The 16,121-nt window shown below is 40.8% G+C and overlaps 1 protein-coding gene across 4 annotated transcripts in view; it reads left to right on the top strand.

Annotated features, from left to right (window-relative positions):
* Positions 1–21: 21 nt before the first annotated feature.
* Positions 22–16,121, top strand: part of ADAM12 (ADAM metallopeptidase domain 12) — a 190,042-nt gene continuing 173,942 nt past the window's right edge. Inside the window, exons 1-2 of one of the 4 annotated variants that reach the window (XM_081192862.1) lie at positions 22–1,780; positions 2,135–2,266. In XM_081192862.1, coding sequence (XP_081048988.1) covers positions 2,146–2,266 — 121 coding nt within the window. In that variant the 5' untranslated portion in view covers positions 22–1,780; positions 2,135–2,145. Of the gene's footprint in view, positions 2,926–16,121 lie in introns of all 4 variants that reach the window. The other 3 variants (XM_081192861.1, XM_081192859.1, XM_081192860.1) reach the window with 3 other exon arrangements.

Raw genomic sequence — 16,121 nt, 5'->3', positions numbered from 1 at the left:
TTAGGTAACCCTTTGATATATGTACTGCTGTTTGAATTTTGTTTTTGTTATGATTCTAGTTGCTTGGTTGTTTTATCTCCCCCTTTTAACAATTATTGATTGTTATTTGTTTCATTGTTTTGTTTTAATTTCTGATGTTAGCTACCCTGGATACTTTATGGATAGAAATGTAGGAATGAGATCCTTTCATAGACAATTTCCCCCTGCTATGAGATGGAAAAACGAAGAGAACAATTCATTCCATATTAAGCGTCTTTAAAATTCCATTGTGTTCTCTGGAAGTGATTAACCAGAATCTCACCCCTTCCTTTTGAAATCATTGGGATTTAGGCAGCAAATATAACCACTTTACTTGGGAATAAGCCCCATTAAATTCAACAGGAAATACTTCTTCCATGGGCCCATGCAAAAAGGTACAGCCTGACCTAATGTGAGAATTCATGGTGACAATGCCAGTTGCACGTCAGAGGGCATTCCACAGCCTGGGGGCTACTACGGAAAAGGCCTTCTCACCCCTCATGAACTTCACATGGCAGTGGAACTGCCAACAAGGCCTCCCCTACAAATCTCAGCACCCAGGGTAGTCTGTATGGGAGGAGGTGTTGCTTCAGATATTCTGGGCCCAAGTCACTTAGGGCTTTATATGTCAAAATAAGCATCTTCAATTGGACTCAGAAGCGTAATGGCAACCAGCACAGGTCCTAAAGAAGCTACTCAGGCAATAATGTCTTCCAGCACCCTGGCTGGTGCATTCTGCACCAACTGCAGCTTCTGGACCACCTTCAAGACCAGCCCCATACATAGTGCATTACAATGGTTGACTGGAGGTCACCAGAGCATGGATCACTTCAAGTCAAGCTATTTCATGTCATCCTTGGCCCGGAGCAGGGGGTGGGACTCCATTTTGGGAACTGCACCAAAGCCCCTAATCACCTTAATTCCACCTTGAGGGTACAAACCAAACTTGACAACTACATTTCAGAATAAAACAAGTATGTGCAGTAGATGAACTATCACATGCATAGACCCTTTTGTCCTCCTCACCTATTCCAAAAAGATGGATTTTTACCAGCATTACAAAGGTGGATGCATGAATTTCAACACATACACAAAAACTGGCTTTTATCCACTTGCAGAAACTAATACTTTAGTGTTCCAAATTCTGGAAGAATGATCTGGCCCCTTTCCCTGCCTGCTGCAAGTCTGTCATAAAGGAAAAAGACTGCAAACATCATCTATTTACATATGTTCCTGTGATGGGTGACCGCATGTCAGACACAAAGTAATATCTTTTCATTTGTCTGACAGCTGTGACAATGTGAATGAAGGAAGATTTAAAAACAAAAATCCTGAGGGAAGCATGCTGAAGAAGTATTCTATTCCTCACACTTTAAAATGACATAAAATACAATCCAACCAGGCATTGGAATTAAGCACAATTATAATATCAGCAAGGAATCCTTTTATTTTTGAGGGGACGGGAAGAACTCATCACTTTTTTCTGAAGCCATTCACACACACAACAATCTGAGAGAAGAGACGTTTGAGACAAAACAAGATCATTCATCATCGCTGGAGGGGAAGAATAATTTTACAGCCAGCCTTAAAATTAATCCCAAATGAGGGAGTCTCCTTCCAACACGAACTGAAAATTGGCAGGTCACTTGCTCTGCAAAGGAACGGTTTCTGCCTGCACGTTTCGGAGGGCGCTAGGACCCTGCGCGGGAGCAGCAGGACGAAGGCAAAGAAGACAATAATTTGTTCCATTGTAATGAGAACTGTGAGTGTTGGCAAGGGGCACTTTTTCACAGGGCCTGCCTTCTTCCACTAACGATTTTCAGTGCCTCCTGTTAGCCAACCCGGGCTATTTGTTCAGTTATTGCAACGGTCAACATATTTGATCTTGCGGGGGGGGGACCCCCTCTCCATCAACAGTTTAAATTAAGAGAGGGGGGAAAATATGAAAGCAAAGCCCAGCTCATCATCAGCCTATGCAGGAGCAGGAGGGGTTTGGGAGTCAGCTGTATGCAGGAAATCTCTCACATCCTGAGTTTCCGTGCTCGCTCTCTCGCTCTGTAACTGTATATTAATGGGGCTGTTCTCCAGCCCCAGCTGATGAAAGTTTCTCTCTCAGTCTAGGCTAAGATGTCCATGCGTCGCCATGCAGAGCGGCTACGCTCCCTTCCTCCTCCTCCTCAGCCCCCTGCCCAGCTCTTGCTCCTGCTGCTGCTCAGCCTCTTAATAGCACCACCATCCGGGGCTCAAGGTAAGTTGGAAATGCTTATATACGTAACATGCATGCATGCACCGCACATATATATAACTTCCTTGTCGCCAAAGCGGCCCTCCCCAAGTTCTGTCAAACGTCCACGTTTTGCATTTCTTTTGTCCTGCAAGGAAGCCGCCCTTTCGGCATATTTTCTCTGCTGTATCTCCCCGGCACCTCTTCTTCTCCCCCCTTTATATTTTACCCCCGAGTTGGTCACACTGAACAGTCCTCCCCCTACCGCCCCGCTCTCCTTTTGTGTGACTGGTATATAGAAGGGAGCACCGAGGAGCCGGCATTTCTCTTTCTCTGTCTCTCCGGGCGCTTCTGTTGGCGGCTCCTTCGCCGGGCGGGAAGCTTTTGGCGGGGGTGGTCGGGGGGACGCTCGCCTGGCTCGAAGGACGGAATTCCCGCCCGCCGGCGCCCTAACGCCTCCCACGAGTGCGAGCCCTTCCAGAGGCGGCGTTTCCCTCAGCGCAAAAGCGCGGGCTTTGCTGCTCCGTTTCGAAAATGGGCACAAGAGGCGCTGCTGCCGCTTCGCGCCGGTGTTGCCGTCAGTCACTTCACGCCAAAAGGGGGTTTCCGAGAGGCCATCTCTCCCCCCTCCCCAGGACTCCCACCCGCTTTCAACAGCTGTGTGGAAATGATAAATGTAACAGGTGAAACTCCCCGTCCACCGCCGCCACCATTGCAGCCCTGCATGCCTCGTGGACACCTGTTGAATGCCAGCCTGCCTGCCTGAGTGCTGTGAAAGGCAGAGAACGCCGAAGGCGGGGCGGGGGGGGGGTTGGGAGAGAGAAGATCTGCTTCACTTTCAAAGGTTGATTTCAAGACAAATCACGGGTGAATCTTAGGAACAGTGAAATTACCTCCCGAATTCAGTGGGGATTCACTTTTCAGATAAGGCCATAGGAAGTATGTGTGTGCAGCCCTAGTTGTACATGCAGTTGCAGAAGTTGCTTATTATTGTTGTAAATTAAGTGGTGTGTGAATATGGGTTTCGGTACATAAATAACAACCCGCCCTGTTTGTTTTTTCCCCAAATAAGCTTTTTCTTCTGTTTGTTTTCTGATTTGATACCAGTAAGTCACTGAAAAGCAACAACAGGGCTGTTTTTTATTGGCATGCAACTTTTACACTACAGTTCTATGCACACTTTCATGAGAGTGACATCATTCTGAGTAAATGTGTAGAATTTTACTTTTACTCATGTTACTAGAAATAAGTGTGTTGACCTGTGTGCATGGTTGGGTGCCCCAAGAATAGAGGCAAATATAAGTGAATCTGTAGTATGATAAAGTACACACCTTGTTCTCACATAACACTGCCATCCTTCCCTAGCCCTCCAGGTGCTAATTTAGACTGCCACTCCCACCATCCTTCACCATTGGCCATGATGGCCAGGACACATGAGACTTGTAGTCTAAAACATCTGGAGGGCAGTGGATTGGAGAAAACTGTGCTAACCATGGTTTGTTTGGCCCAAGGGGTAGGTAACATTTTTTGGCTTGATGATCACATTGAGGGTTTGCTATCTGTCCAAGGGCTACATACCAAACTAAGCACATTTAACACATGCAGTGTGTGTACAAATCCACATACACTCAGTGGCGGGGTAGGGGAGATGCAGTTTGCGCGCGCACACACACACACACACACACACTGGTATATCGGGTTAAGAACTTAATTAGTTCTGGAGGTCCATTCTTAACCTGAAACTGTTCTTAACCTGAGGTACCACTTTAGCTAATGGGGCCTTCCGCTGCCGCCACACGGTACTACTTCTGGGTTAGCAGAGTCTGTAACCTGAAGTGTCTGTAACCCGAGGTACCACTGTATATATATGTACACCCATTCAGATTGCAGGGGTGGGAAGCAGACAAGATGAGCCTGCACACATGCACATTCACACAGAACAGATGGAGCGGGACGGACTCAGGAGCAGATAGAGCCACACAGAAAACAGGATTTTCATTCTCCAGGGCAGTGCTAGAGTAGGAGAGTCTCCTGTTCTAGCAGTTCCCTAGGGAGGAAGAAACAGAGCCACCTCTTCTTGCCTTTGAAAAGGTCCTTCTTCCTATGCTGTGGCACAATTGTCAGAAGGTATTTGACAGGAAGCATTAAGAAACATTCCTTCCTATTTCATCAGCCTTCCAGAGATGTTCTAACAAGCACACTCACCTTTTAAGACTGGTGCAACAGAGAAAGAACCTAAAAAGAGGTGACATCCCCATTCCCACATCAGCAGTGACCACAACAGTGGAGGCACAATGATGCCACCTGCTGGATATTTTTTAATTTTGGGGGGGAGGGGAAAGGTAACCAAATTATTTGGTGGTTGGCTGGGCTTCATGGATCACCTAAAATCAGTTGGGGTGGGCAGTGGATTTGGGCCATGGGTTAGCCACCCCTGGTTTAGTTAAAGTGAGGCTTGTTTCATTATCTGAACCCAGCCCAGTATATTAACTATGCTTTGTTTTCTGGAAACAAAGCACAATATGAGCAATGTTTTATTGTTGACATGAACCATGGCTTGTTTTAATGATGGTTTGGTGTCATGTCTGAACCCAGCAGCTATGCTTAACCATGGTTTGTTTGATCACACCACGCCAGGTGCTCAGCCTGCTGTGGAAGCAACTGAGGAAAAAACAAGTTTGGGTGAACAATACATGGCTTGTTCATTTGCTTGTTGTACTATAGCTTACTGTTGCATGTGAATGCAACCAGTGTTTGGAACCTTCCCCTTGGAATGTTTTCTCAGTATAATATAGCTGCAGAGCTCTAATTCAGATTAAACAATGTAGTCCTATACATGTTATAAGTATCCCCCACTGAGTTCATTTACACTTATTTTCAGGGAGGCATGTACAGTATTGCAGTGTGTTAAAACTGGGCTTTTGCATGGAACAGAACCTTCACCACCATCCATAGGTGCCAACTGAAATAAGGCAAGGCCCAATGGTGGTGTGTTTTTGGCATTTGTTAAAATAACCTTGTTTGCCAAGCAGTTGCTGGTTAATGATACTTAGCTTGTAGTTTTCCTGGCTACTGTGGAGGTTGCTGTAGTCATTTTTTAGTGTTGATTTTATTGAATTAGTTTTGTAATTGTGAACCAGCTTTCACTTTTCAAAAAAATGAAATGCAGCATAGGGGTGTTTTAAATAAATAAATAACGGGATAATGATATGAGTTGATGAAGGCTATCTGTGACCCACCGTGCTGATAGATGCAAAACTTCAAGCGACATTCTCTAGCTATTGTCAAGCACACATGCTTGTGGGATTTGACTCACAGTGTACCTCTGTACTGAATTATGCTGCTTCTAGGCTAAATACTTGGCACACAGGATCCATAATATGATCGGCATGGTATTTGTGTTAGTTTAAGGAGAAAAATTATACACCTGAGATATTAAAGCATAAAATGGGTTACTGTGAATGTAGGGTAGGCACTTCACAAAGCAATTTTATGAGTGCTTAACTGCCCAAGTGTTTATGTAATGAATTTAAATAGCTCTGAGAGAGTGTTTAAGAACTTAGATGAATAGCAAAAAAACCCCACCCCTATACTGCTTTTTGTAGGCAACTTATTCAGTCTCTCTTATATCGCATATCAGGTCTGTTTGTTTCTTTGGACTGCCCCATTCCCAATGTTATGTGTACTTTAAAGTCAAATCCAGTTTTGGATAATCTGTTAGGGTACTTGTCTCAGCTGCAATTAATACAATAATTACAGTACAAATAATGTATTGAACTAAAACACAGAACATACAGAATTGCAGACAGATACTGATCTTGCCAGTTTGTCCCAGAACCAGATGGACACAACAACAACTACAAATAAAAAACTGAGATAAACCCAAGCTTCTGTATTTGAAACGTTCCTCATTATTGAGGATGAATTCTGCCTTAATTTTATTGAAATGACCTTCTGTAATCATTGAGTGAGCCATGTTATAAAAATTTGTTTCATTCGATTTTATATTATGAAGCCCATTACATATGCTTTACCTATCTACATTCCATGCAACATGATTTGTTTAGTATGAAGTATCATAGAATTGTAGAGTTGGAAGGGACTCCGGGGGTCATCTAGTCCAACCCCCTGCAATGCAGGAATCCTGCCCACAGCCTTCCCTGAATGATTGAAGCTTGCACTTATTCACAGGCAAGCACATGGCCTAATTCATTGTTCATTCACATCTATGTGTAATTGCAACAGACCTTCAAAATAGGAGATTTATGCGTTATTTAAAAGTATGCAAAAAAGCAAAGTTAGCCTTACTGGCCAGTAACAAAAAATCCAACCAAAACATCACAAAATAATTTGCAAGCTTGCAAATTCTCTATAATTCTTCACGAGCTAGATAAATAAACAGAATGGGGAAGGAAGGAGAGGGAAGAAGAAGAAAGTTTGCTGACTCATGTCAAAGCTATGGGGTATGTATCTGGTCACAGTTATAATGTGAGAGGAGGTAGCAGACATCCAGACAAAGCTCTCTTAAGTGCTCTTCAGATATTAGGTTGCACCAAGGACTGCCAGGAAGAAGAAACATAGTAATGGCTGCCTTACCATCTCTAAAACCACAAAAACTAGAATTGACCCAGGGACTAGATCTGTCCCTTCCCACCTATCAAAGAACCCGTGTGCTTTTCCTGGTTGCCTGTGTGAATAGTTGCAGACTTCACAACTTGAAGTATTAGCAAACTTCCCTGCCCCTGTCCCTGCCTATGGATTGTTTACCATCTAGCCCAGTGATGGCCAAACTTGGCCCTCCATTTGTTTTGGGACTACAATTCCCATCATCCCTGACCACTGGTCCTGTTAGCTAGGGATGATGGGATTTGTAGTCCAAAAAAATAGCTGGAGGGCCAAGTTTGGCTATCACTGATCTAGCCCAATGGAGAGTTAGGGAGAATTTGGAAGGTTGCATGCCATTTTGCAATATTTTAAATCTTTGTTTTGTAATATACAACTGCAAGAAATTATGAAATGGTGGGAAACTAGGGAATTTGGAGTTCATCACATCTGATGTGATATGAGACCAGAGATTCAGAAAGTGTCAAGGTGAAAGTCGCTCAAATTTGATTGTCTCCAAATTATACTGGCCTAGAGGTTTCTTTTTCTCCATCTTTAGGAGAGTCCTCAAATCAAATTGTTGGTCCTGCATTTCTGTACCTTGTCTCACTTGCTAGTCCTGATGGTACTACTGCCAGAAATTTATTTACTTTGGTACCCCGTGTTGCATAACCTCCAGGTTATGGAATCTTCAGGTTACGGCTGCGGCAAACCCAGAAGTGTATACTTCCGGGTTTTGCCGCATGTGTAGTAGTGCTCTATCGTGTTGCGCATGTGCACAGAAGCAGTGCCCTCTAGTTACAGATTTTTCAGGATGCGCACGGCATCCGGAAACGAATTAAATCTGTAACCAGAGGTACCACTGTATTGCCAGTGGTGCATCGATGACATATACTCTGGAGGAAGGGAGGCACTCTGATGTGTGGCAGGAAAGGGAGATGTCTGAATATTAAAGAGACAGGGGTCTGAGGTTGCTGGAATAAGGCAATCCTATTTTGTGGATAGAATCCAATTTAGATTAAGGCAATTATAATTACCGTATTTTTTGCACCATAACACTCACTTTTTTCCTCCTAAAAAGTAAGGGGAAATGTCTGTGCGTGTTATGGAGGGAATGCCTACGGGTGGCATGCCTACGAATTTTCCTCCTCTAAAAACTACGTGCGTGTTATGGTCGGGTGCGTGTTATAGAGCGAAAAATACGGTAGTTATATGCCCTTGGTTTGCAATGAACCAGTGTGGCTTTGAAAAATTTGGGACCAAACTGAGAGTAGAAATTATTTTTGTAATGACTGAAAGTCAGTGTGGTATAGCATTTTGGGTGCTGGACCCTAGACCTGGGAGTCTAGGGTTCGAATCCCCACTCAGCCATGAAATGCACTGTGTTACCTTGGGCCAGTCACCATCCCTCAGCCTAACGAACCTCATAGGGTTGTTGAGAGGATAATATGGAGGGCAGGAGAGCAGATACTTGAGCTCTTTGAAGGAAATGTCGGATATAAAAGCATAAATGAATGTTATATGATTACAAAATATTGATAATAATTTGAGACAGAATACTAGGCACACTCACTAAGCCCTGTCTGATGCATTGAAACTTTCTTATAAGTAAACATGCATTGTTAGTCTGCAGTTCTATTCCTACTTTCTGGGAGTAAGGGCCATTGAATTCAGTGGGGCTTACTTCTGGGTGGACTTGTATAGGATTGTGCTGTCAGCTATTTTCATAGCATGTCAAATCTACCATGCAAAATATTTAAAATATGTGCACTTTGTGTTTTTATAAAAAAAATCCATTAAGACTTTAGCTATCATCTTCAATGCTTCAAAAGCATGGTGCTATTAAAATGACTTCATTTCAGTGTAATTTCTGGCCCAGAACTTGAGTAAGAATGAGGACGACTTGAATTTACTGTTTGTGTATCTGAAAATACAGTACAATGAAACCATAGATTGGATAAACACATTTTTTCTTCTCCAAAATATATGATCTAATATGGCAACAAGTGGAATCCTCCATAGCCTGTTAATTGTGCTGGCTGATAGTATACAGCAAGGCATACAGATCTGAATGTGGAACTTGGCAAAAATGCCTTTTGCATCTGTTGCCAGCAGTTACACAAAAGATTCTAATCAGGCACATATTTGAAACTTTTTCTGGTAGTGTCCTCAATTTGTTGTGGTGTATGTGTTTTTATATTTGTGTCCCTTTCAAAATATGAGCTGATTGAATGTAGCAAAATACCCCGCTTATGGCTGCTTATCTATGAAAGATTAAATTACAATGTGAACGTCGCGCCATCTGAATGGTGATATGATGCAAAACAGAAAAATATTGAATGAGTAATCCTCCAGCTCTTTGTCTTGACACTGCGTTAAGTGAAATGAACATGCAAGCAGGCAGGAGCTGGAAGTATTTGAGTTCTATTTATTACTAGCCGCAGATGCAAGGACTAATCCCTATGTATTAGTTCTCAAGGTGCTTTTTGGTTGAAACTGGGGGGGGGGGGATATAAGCCGGAACACTGTTTTATCTTTGTAAAACTGATCAAAATGAGATGTTGGTCACATAATATAGTTACAAAATTTACAGTGGTATTGTGTCTATGACTTTTCATGCCATCCTTTGTTCTCATAGCTGTGAATTAAGCCCTTTGCACCTATATATTATATATATTATATATATTAAGTTTATTGGCCGCTTTTTTTTACCAAGGTAACTCAAAGCAGCTTACTATACAGTGTTAGAAAATCAGATATATCAGCTAGGCACCAAATGGTTCCTTAAACCAGGGTTACCATCGCCAAAATGGAATGTACATTATTTCCAGTAATAGATGCATTTTTGCACACATTGCTTAGCTGGAGAACTGCCTTGCAAAATTTGGAGAAATGAAAGTTTTGAAGGATTTCTGTGTTTTGTTTCACATATAGTTTCAGAAAGTATGAGTTAGGTAGGTTCACCTTCACATGTGAATGGAACTGAATTTCTTTCCCATTTCTAATCACCAGCTACTTACCTGGTCGCTCCATCTTATAGTAAAAAGCTCCTCAAATTTATCTGTATTTTGCCTTTACATTTTGCCATTTCCCTTCTCAGGGCTCACCCACACTTCCTATTGTCCCTCTGCTTTCCCCTGGTGGGAAAACTGCTCTTAGCACTCAGTTGGAGCAAACAGCAATACAGGTTTTCTCCAGATTTATGTTTTCTCCTGTTTAGCACTAAGGAGTGGGTTTTCCATGGGAGCAAGGGGGGAACGGCTCATACCCATGCAAGAAAGTGTGGGTCAAGCCAATATACAAGAAATGAAAGGTTTATAGAGATACTATATCGACATATAAACCAGGTATTTTTAAAGATACAGTCAGCTTTGAAATATTTGACTTAAATAAGTTCTGCTCTTTCACGCTGCACCAAACATATGCTTGAATGACTGATGGAGTCATATGGCTCCCAGAATGAAGCACTTTATTGTGTACAGAACTGCAGGCTTCCAAAGGTTATACCACAGAAGCTGAAATATTAAGAAGACCCAACTGTTAAGGAAGCATGTGCTACAATGGGTACTATTATATTTATGAAAGGCTGTTTAATCCCTTCTCAATATAGCAGTGTATTCAGCTAACCAAGAAGTAAAATTAGCAGTCTTGAGATTATAAAATCATAGAATCATAAATTTGTAGAGTTGGAAGGAACCTCAAGGGTCATCTAGTCCAACCCCCAGCAATGCCGAAATCTCAGATAAAGCACCCATGACAGATGGCCATTCAACCTCTGTTTAAAAACCTCAAGGAAGGAAAGTCCACCACCTTCTGATGGAGTCCATTCCACTGTCAAACAGCTCTTACCTTCAAAGTTCTTCTTGATGTTTAGTTGGCATCTTCTTTCTTGTAACTTGAAGCCATAGGTTTAGGTCCTATACTTCACAGCAGGAGAAAACAAGCTTGCACCATCTTCCATGTGACAGCTTTTTAGATATTTGAAGATGTCTATCTTCTTCTATATTCTCAATCTCCTCTTATCCAGGCTAAACATACCCAACTCCCACAACTGTTCCTCATAAGGCTTGGTTTCCTAGACCCTTGATCATATTGGTTGCCCCCCTTTTCACATATTCAAGCTTGTCAATATCTTTGTTAGTGAGAACCAGAACTGGACATAGTACTCCATGTGTGGTCTGACCAAGGCAGAGCAGAGTGGAACTTTTGCTTCCCTCGATTAGGACACTATGCTTCTGTTGATGTAGCCTAGACTAGCATTAGCCTTTTTTTGCTGCTGCATCACACTGTTGCTTCATGTTATGTTTGTGGTCTACTAAGACCTCTAGATCCTTTTCACACAGACTACATGCAAGTCAGGTGTTCCCCATCTTATATTTGTGCAGCTGGTTCTTCCTGCCTAAGCGTACAACCTTACATTTGTCGCCATTGAATTCTATTTTGTTAGTTTTGGTCCAGATCCCCAATTTGTTAAGGTCGTCTTAAATTCAAATTGTCTCTTCTGTGTCATTAGCTACACCTCCCAGTTTGCTAATTTAATGAGCATCCCCTCAATTCCTATTCCAAGTCGCTTATAAAGACATTGAACAACAATGGGCTCAGGACAGAACTTTGTGGGGCTCCATTTGTCACTTTTTTCCAGGATGATGAGGAACCATTAGTGAGCACTATTTGGGTTTGGTCAGTGAACCAGCTAAAAATCCACCTAAAGGCTACCTCATCCAGCCCACATTCTTCCAGTTTCTCCACAAGAATAGCATGGGGGACTTTGTCAGAAGCATTACTGAAATCAAGATACACCATGTCCACAGCTTTCCCCGGATCCGCCAAGCTTGCATCTCTATCAAAAAAAGAAATGAGATTCCTCTGGCATGACTTGTTTTTGAGAAACCCATACTGGGTCTTAGTAACCACAACATCCTTTTCTAAGTGCTCACAGAACAACCATTTAATTGTCTGTTCTAGGTCCTTTCCTGGTGTTGATGTCAAGCTGATTAGTTGGTAGTTCTGGGTCTTCTTTTATCCCCCTTTTAAAGATGGGAATAACATTTGCCCACAGAGGCTGGAGATTACACCTGCAACCTCCTTTAGTACCCTTGGGATAGGCTCATCAGGCCCTGGAGATCTGAATTCATATTGAAGGCATATTTTGTCTTGCGGGTTTTTTATCAGTACATTGTAGCTCAGAAGGAAGTGATTGACTGAAAAGGAAGTGATGACACTGAATATTTCTTTGAACTGCAATGTAGCAAAGTTTCTTTTAGCGGCTTAGCTAAAGGGGCAGTAATACTTGAAACTCATCCTTCTCATTCGAGTAGTTATGTCTTATGAATCTAAGCAATGCAAAAGATCAAATGGACATGCAACAAACCTCCATGTAGATTAGTTTGAAGCTGGCAGCCCTGTCAAGTTAGAGAGAGGATACATTTTGATTAGAAGCAGAAGGCACTGAATTAATTTCAGAAAAGCATGGAGTCATCTAGCTGCTGTTTTGTCCTCAGGCTCATCAAAGGCCTTAGCTGATCTTTAATGTTCTAAAAAAATGTTACATGATTATTAATTTTGTACAGAAGAAAAATACATGATGTAAATGAACAAGATAAGCTGGAATTAAGATTAAAAAGAGAGAAAAAGAAGCAGCAGGATGTGCTATTAAATAAATGTTTTGTGGAAGAAAGGGTACACTTTATTCCCTTTGTAGGATTCAGTAAGACTTGTACTGTATATACATAACACTGAATAGGACTTAACATTTTTAGCAGGTACTTTGGGATCATTCTAGCTCTTCTCAAAGACGCTATTTGATAGATACTCATTTTCTAAAAGCTGGAAGTAGTGCCAGCGTTGCAGCCCCTTTATCTTTGTAAACTTCTCTGCATGGATAACTTGTACAGATATTGGTTAGATTTTCAGAATGCTGAATGTTGAGGTCAGTAATGAATGGAATAGGGGTGAAGAAACCACAGCCTAGTCTAGATAGGATGCAAACTGAGTGGTCTGTTGAGATTGTGGATATGGCTATTTTACGTTGGGTCATACTGCTTGTGGTGTGCTTCTGGATTGTAAGGAGGTAGCTGTGGTCAGGGGTTAATGAGCTTTAGCTGATACACCAGCTGTCCTGCTTTCAGGAAAATGAGGAAACTGCTGATGACTTCTAACCTTAATACTGATCCAGAATTTAGGAGCATAGCTCTTGGGAAGGGGTCATCTGCATAGAGTATCTACTTGACCATTGTATTCCTTTTTGTTGTAGAAAGTCTCTGCATTGCATATTATCTAGGAGATGTTGTAGTTCAATGATCAAATCTGCAAATCTAAGGTTGAAACATAGGCTTCATCTTTTTGTGTGTGGAAACAAGCACTAAGAATTATCGAGGAAGCCGATGCCATCCTCTAATGTCGTCATCTGAGTATTTTCAGAGCTATTGTTCTAGATGGGTATATTCTTTTTCAAATGCAAATGTCCTTGACTGTTATTCCCTTGTCAGTGTTTGATTGATAATTCAGCAGTGTAGATGGTATCCCGTTAACAATTTGGGACCAGTTTACCTGCAAGATCGCCCTACTCCATATATACCCACTTGACCATTTCAATCTGTGAAACTCTAGCGTTGTTACAGGTGCCATATAATGCTCCTTCTAAACATTTCTGTTTAGCCAAGCCTGTCCAGATATGTAGAATGTTGATGTGTGTTTTAATTGGGTTATTTTTTTAGCTTATTTTTGAATTTAATTATTTTTGAATGTTTTAAATAGTTATTTTTACCTATTTTTACTGATAATTTCATTTTTAAAATTCTTTTTGTAAATTGCTTTGAGGTTTTTTAGACTCAAGTGGTAGATAAATAAATAAATAAAATCATGCTGCCCACATTTTCACCAAGCAGAATATTCTGACAGACTGATCTTTTATTAATAATGTTAAATGTTTGTGATTATTAAATACATCTGTTTCTTTAGAGGGCAGCAAGTGTTAATTCCTCCACAATTTTCCATATTGTTTATCTCTCAACAAAGGCTGCTCTTTCCCTTTCTGTGAGTAAAAACAAAAATTCTTTTTCCTTGTTTACTTCCATGGCAGCATTAAGTCTTTCCTTTCATGATGTTATGGAAGGAAAAGAAGTAATAATAAAAGCGTTGTAGTATATTGAAGATTGTTATCATTTGAGTTCATACTCCTCTGAAGGCTTGTGAGCTGAGAAGAATAAAATGTTTTCCATCTATATCTGACCAGTGATTGGTAGGAAGTATTTTCATTATGTTTGAGCAAAAAATAAAGGGGTACTATATGATTGAAAGGAGCTACTTTCAGTGCACACTGAATTTTTTTTTTAAAAAAAGTTTCACACTTACGATTTTTATACGTCTTACTATAATAAAAACTTTAAAGCAACAAATAGCATTTCCTAAAAACTGAATAGAAATAGATAAAAACAAAATGCAACCATATTTCTTAAATAAAAACTGAGCAGTGTGCCAAAATATTAATAAGTAAGAGTCAGGGACCAGGAAAGTCTGTATAAACTTAAGTTTTTAAGGAGCATTTAAAAGGAATTACTGTCTCTTCCTCACAAATTGCCTGAGAGAGGACATTGCACAGAGTGGGTGCAACCACCGAGAAGGCCCACTTCCATATTGTCACCAAGTGACTATCTGGTGGTCATGGAACAACAAGCAGGAGCTCTTCCAAAGATCTTAAAGACACATGACATTAATGCCTTTGCTACATTTAAATGGGTTATAATTAAGGAATATTTGATTGAAAAAGGAAAATAAATGTTCTGATTAAAAAGGATGAAAACCCAAAGTGTTAAAAGGCTCAGTAAGTTGGGGAAAAGTCTGCCTTGCCACAAGCTATAATTTTATATTTACAAATGTACCAGCAAATAAATTATAATTATTAATTTAGGTAAAATTAGCTTGATCCTCAACTGGTGCAACTGGGCTCTAACTGTGATTAATTCTCAATAGTACAGTGCTGGGCCATGTGTAAATTATTAGGGCATTGCCTAATCACAGTACCTTTTTGTAAATAAGTTGCAGTGATTGGTGCACTGTTCACAGAGATGCCAACCAGTAATTGTGTAACAGCAGTGGGTTGGGTCATGACCAATAACATTTTAAGGTTTCAAAGTTGCTGATTGATAACCTTTCTGTTGCTTTATCTGTCTTCATTTGTTCTGATTATGTGTTTTATTGTTGTGTGGTAGATTATTATATTGATTATTTTTTACCCTGTCCCAATATCAATAGATGAAGGTGGGGCTATAAATATGTAAAGAAAAAACAGAACCAGAGAGAGCATATATTTGGTGGTTGTAGTGTTTATGCACTGAACTAAATGTAGGCAGACGTTTTGGAACACAGCCATATAAGTGAACATCCAGAAGCTTACTATCTTTTGTTTCCCTGTATGCTTACATCTCATTTCCTGTTTGTTTCTTACACAATGTAGGTTCTCCTATGTTTATAACAAGCTTTTCTGCCTTCCGTATCTCAAACACAGAAAAGAATTAAGAATATACATTCGGCATTGTTTGAATTGTATAAGTTACTCTTCATTTCTTGTCTTGACCCTTTGACATCTATCTGCATCCCCCCCTTTTTTTAGTAAGTTGTTGTGAATCCTGTTTTGATATCCTGTGTGATTCTGTCTAGCTGACACAACTTCCTTTGTGTCTCTTTAGGCAATTTACAGCCCATGTTTCATACTGGCATGCGTCCCTCTCTCATACAAATGCTATCTCTCTCTGAAATGTTTTGTCCATTTCCCCCTTTTCAAATAATTTATCAGTATGAGAACGCCCTATTTATGCAGTATGTTCCCCTGACTTTAGCAGTCTTTCGCACAGTTAACACTCTATATCTGAAAAGGTTTACAGGTTCAGTATAATTCTTCTATAGGAAGCCCAGTCCTACTTATTTGCAAACAGGAACATGGTTGTCTTACAGCTAAAACTGGATCTGTTGTTACCTGATGAGGAAGCCAAAGCTGTCAGATTCTGCCCTAATTGTAAGACAAAGCCTATATCCTGTTTTTGCTTCTAGATGCAGTTGGTTTAGAGATGTGCTCATCTTCATGGCTGAATTAATGACCCATCAAATACTGCAAAGAAGGACCTGTATTTTATAATCAGCCTTACAGCTGATTATAGTGAAGCTATTATAGCAAGAGTGGTGAACCCGTGGCCATTCAAATGTTGTTAGACTACAACTCTGACCATCCTGACTTTTCGACAGTCACTGCTGCTTACCAGGAGGGGTGAGGGGATTGGGA

Source organism: Podarcis bocagei, assembly GCF_964188305.1.
Source record: "Podarcis bocagei genome assembly, chromosome: 4".
Classification (NCBI taxonomy): domain Eukaryota; kingdom Metazoa; phylum Chordata; class Lepidosauria; order Squamata; family Lacertidae; genus Podarcis; species Podarcis bocagei.
Note: the sequence above shows the minus strand (reverse complement) of the source record. Positions and strands in the feature narration are given on the sequence as shown.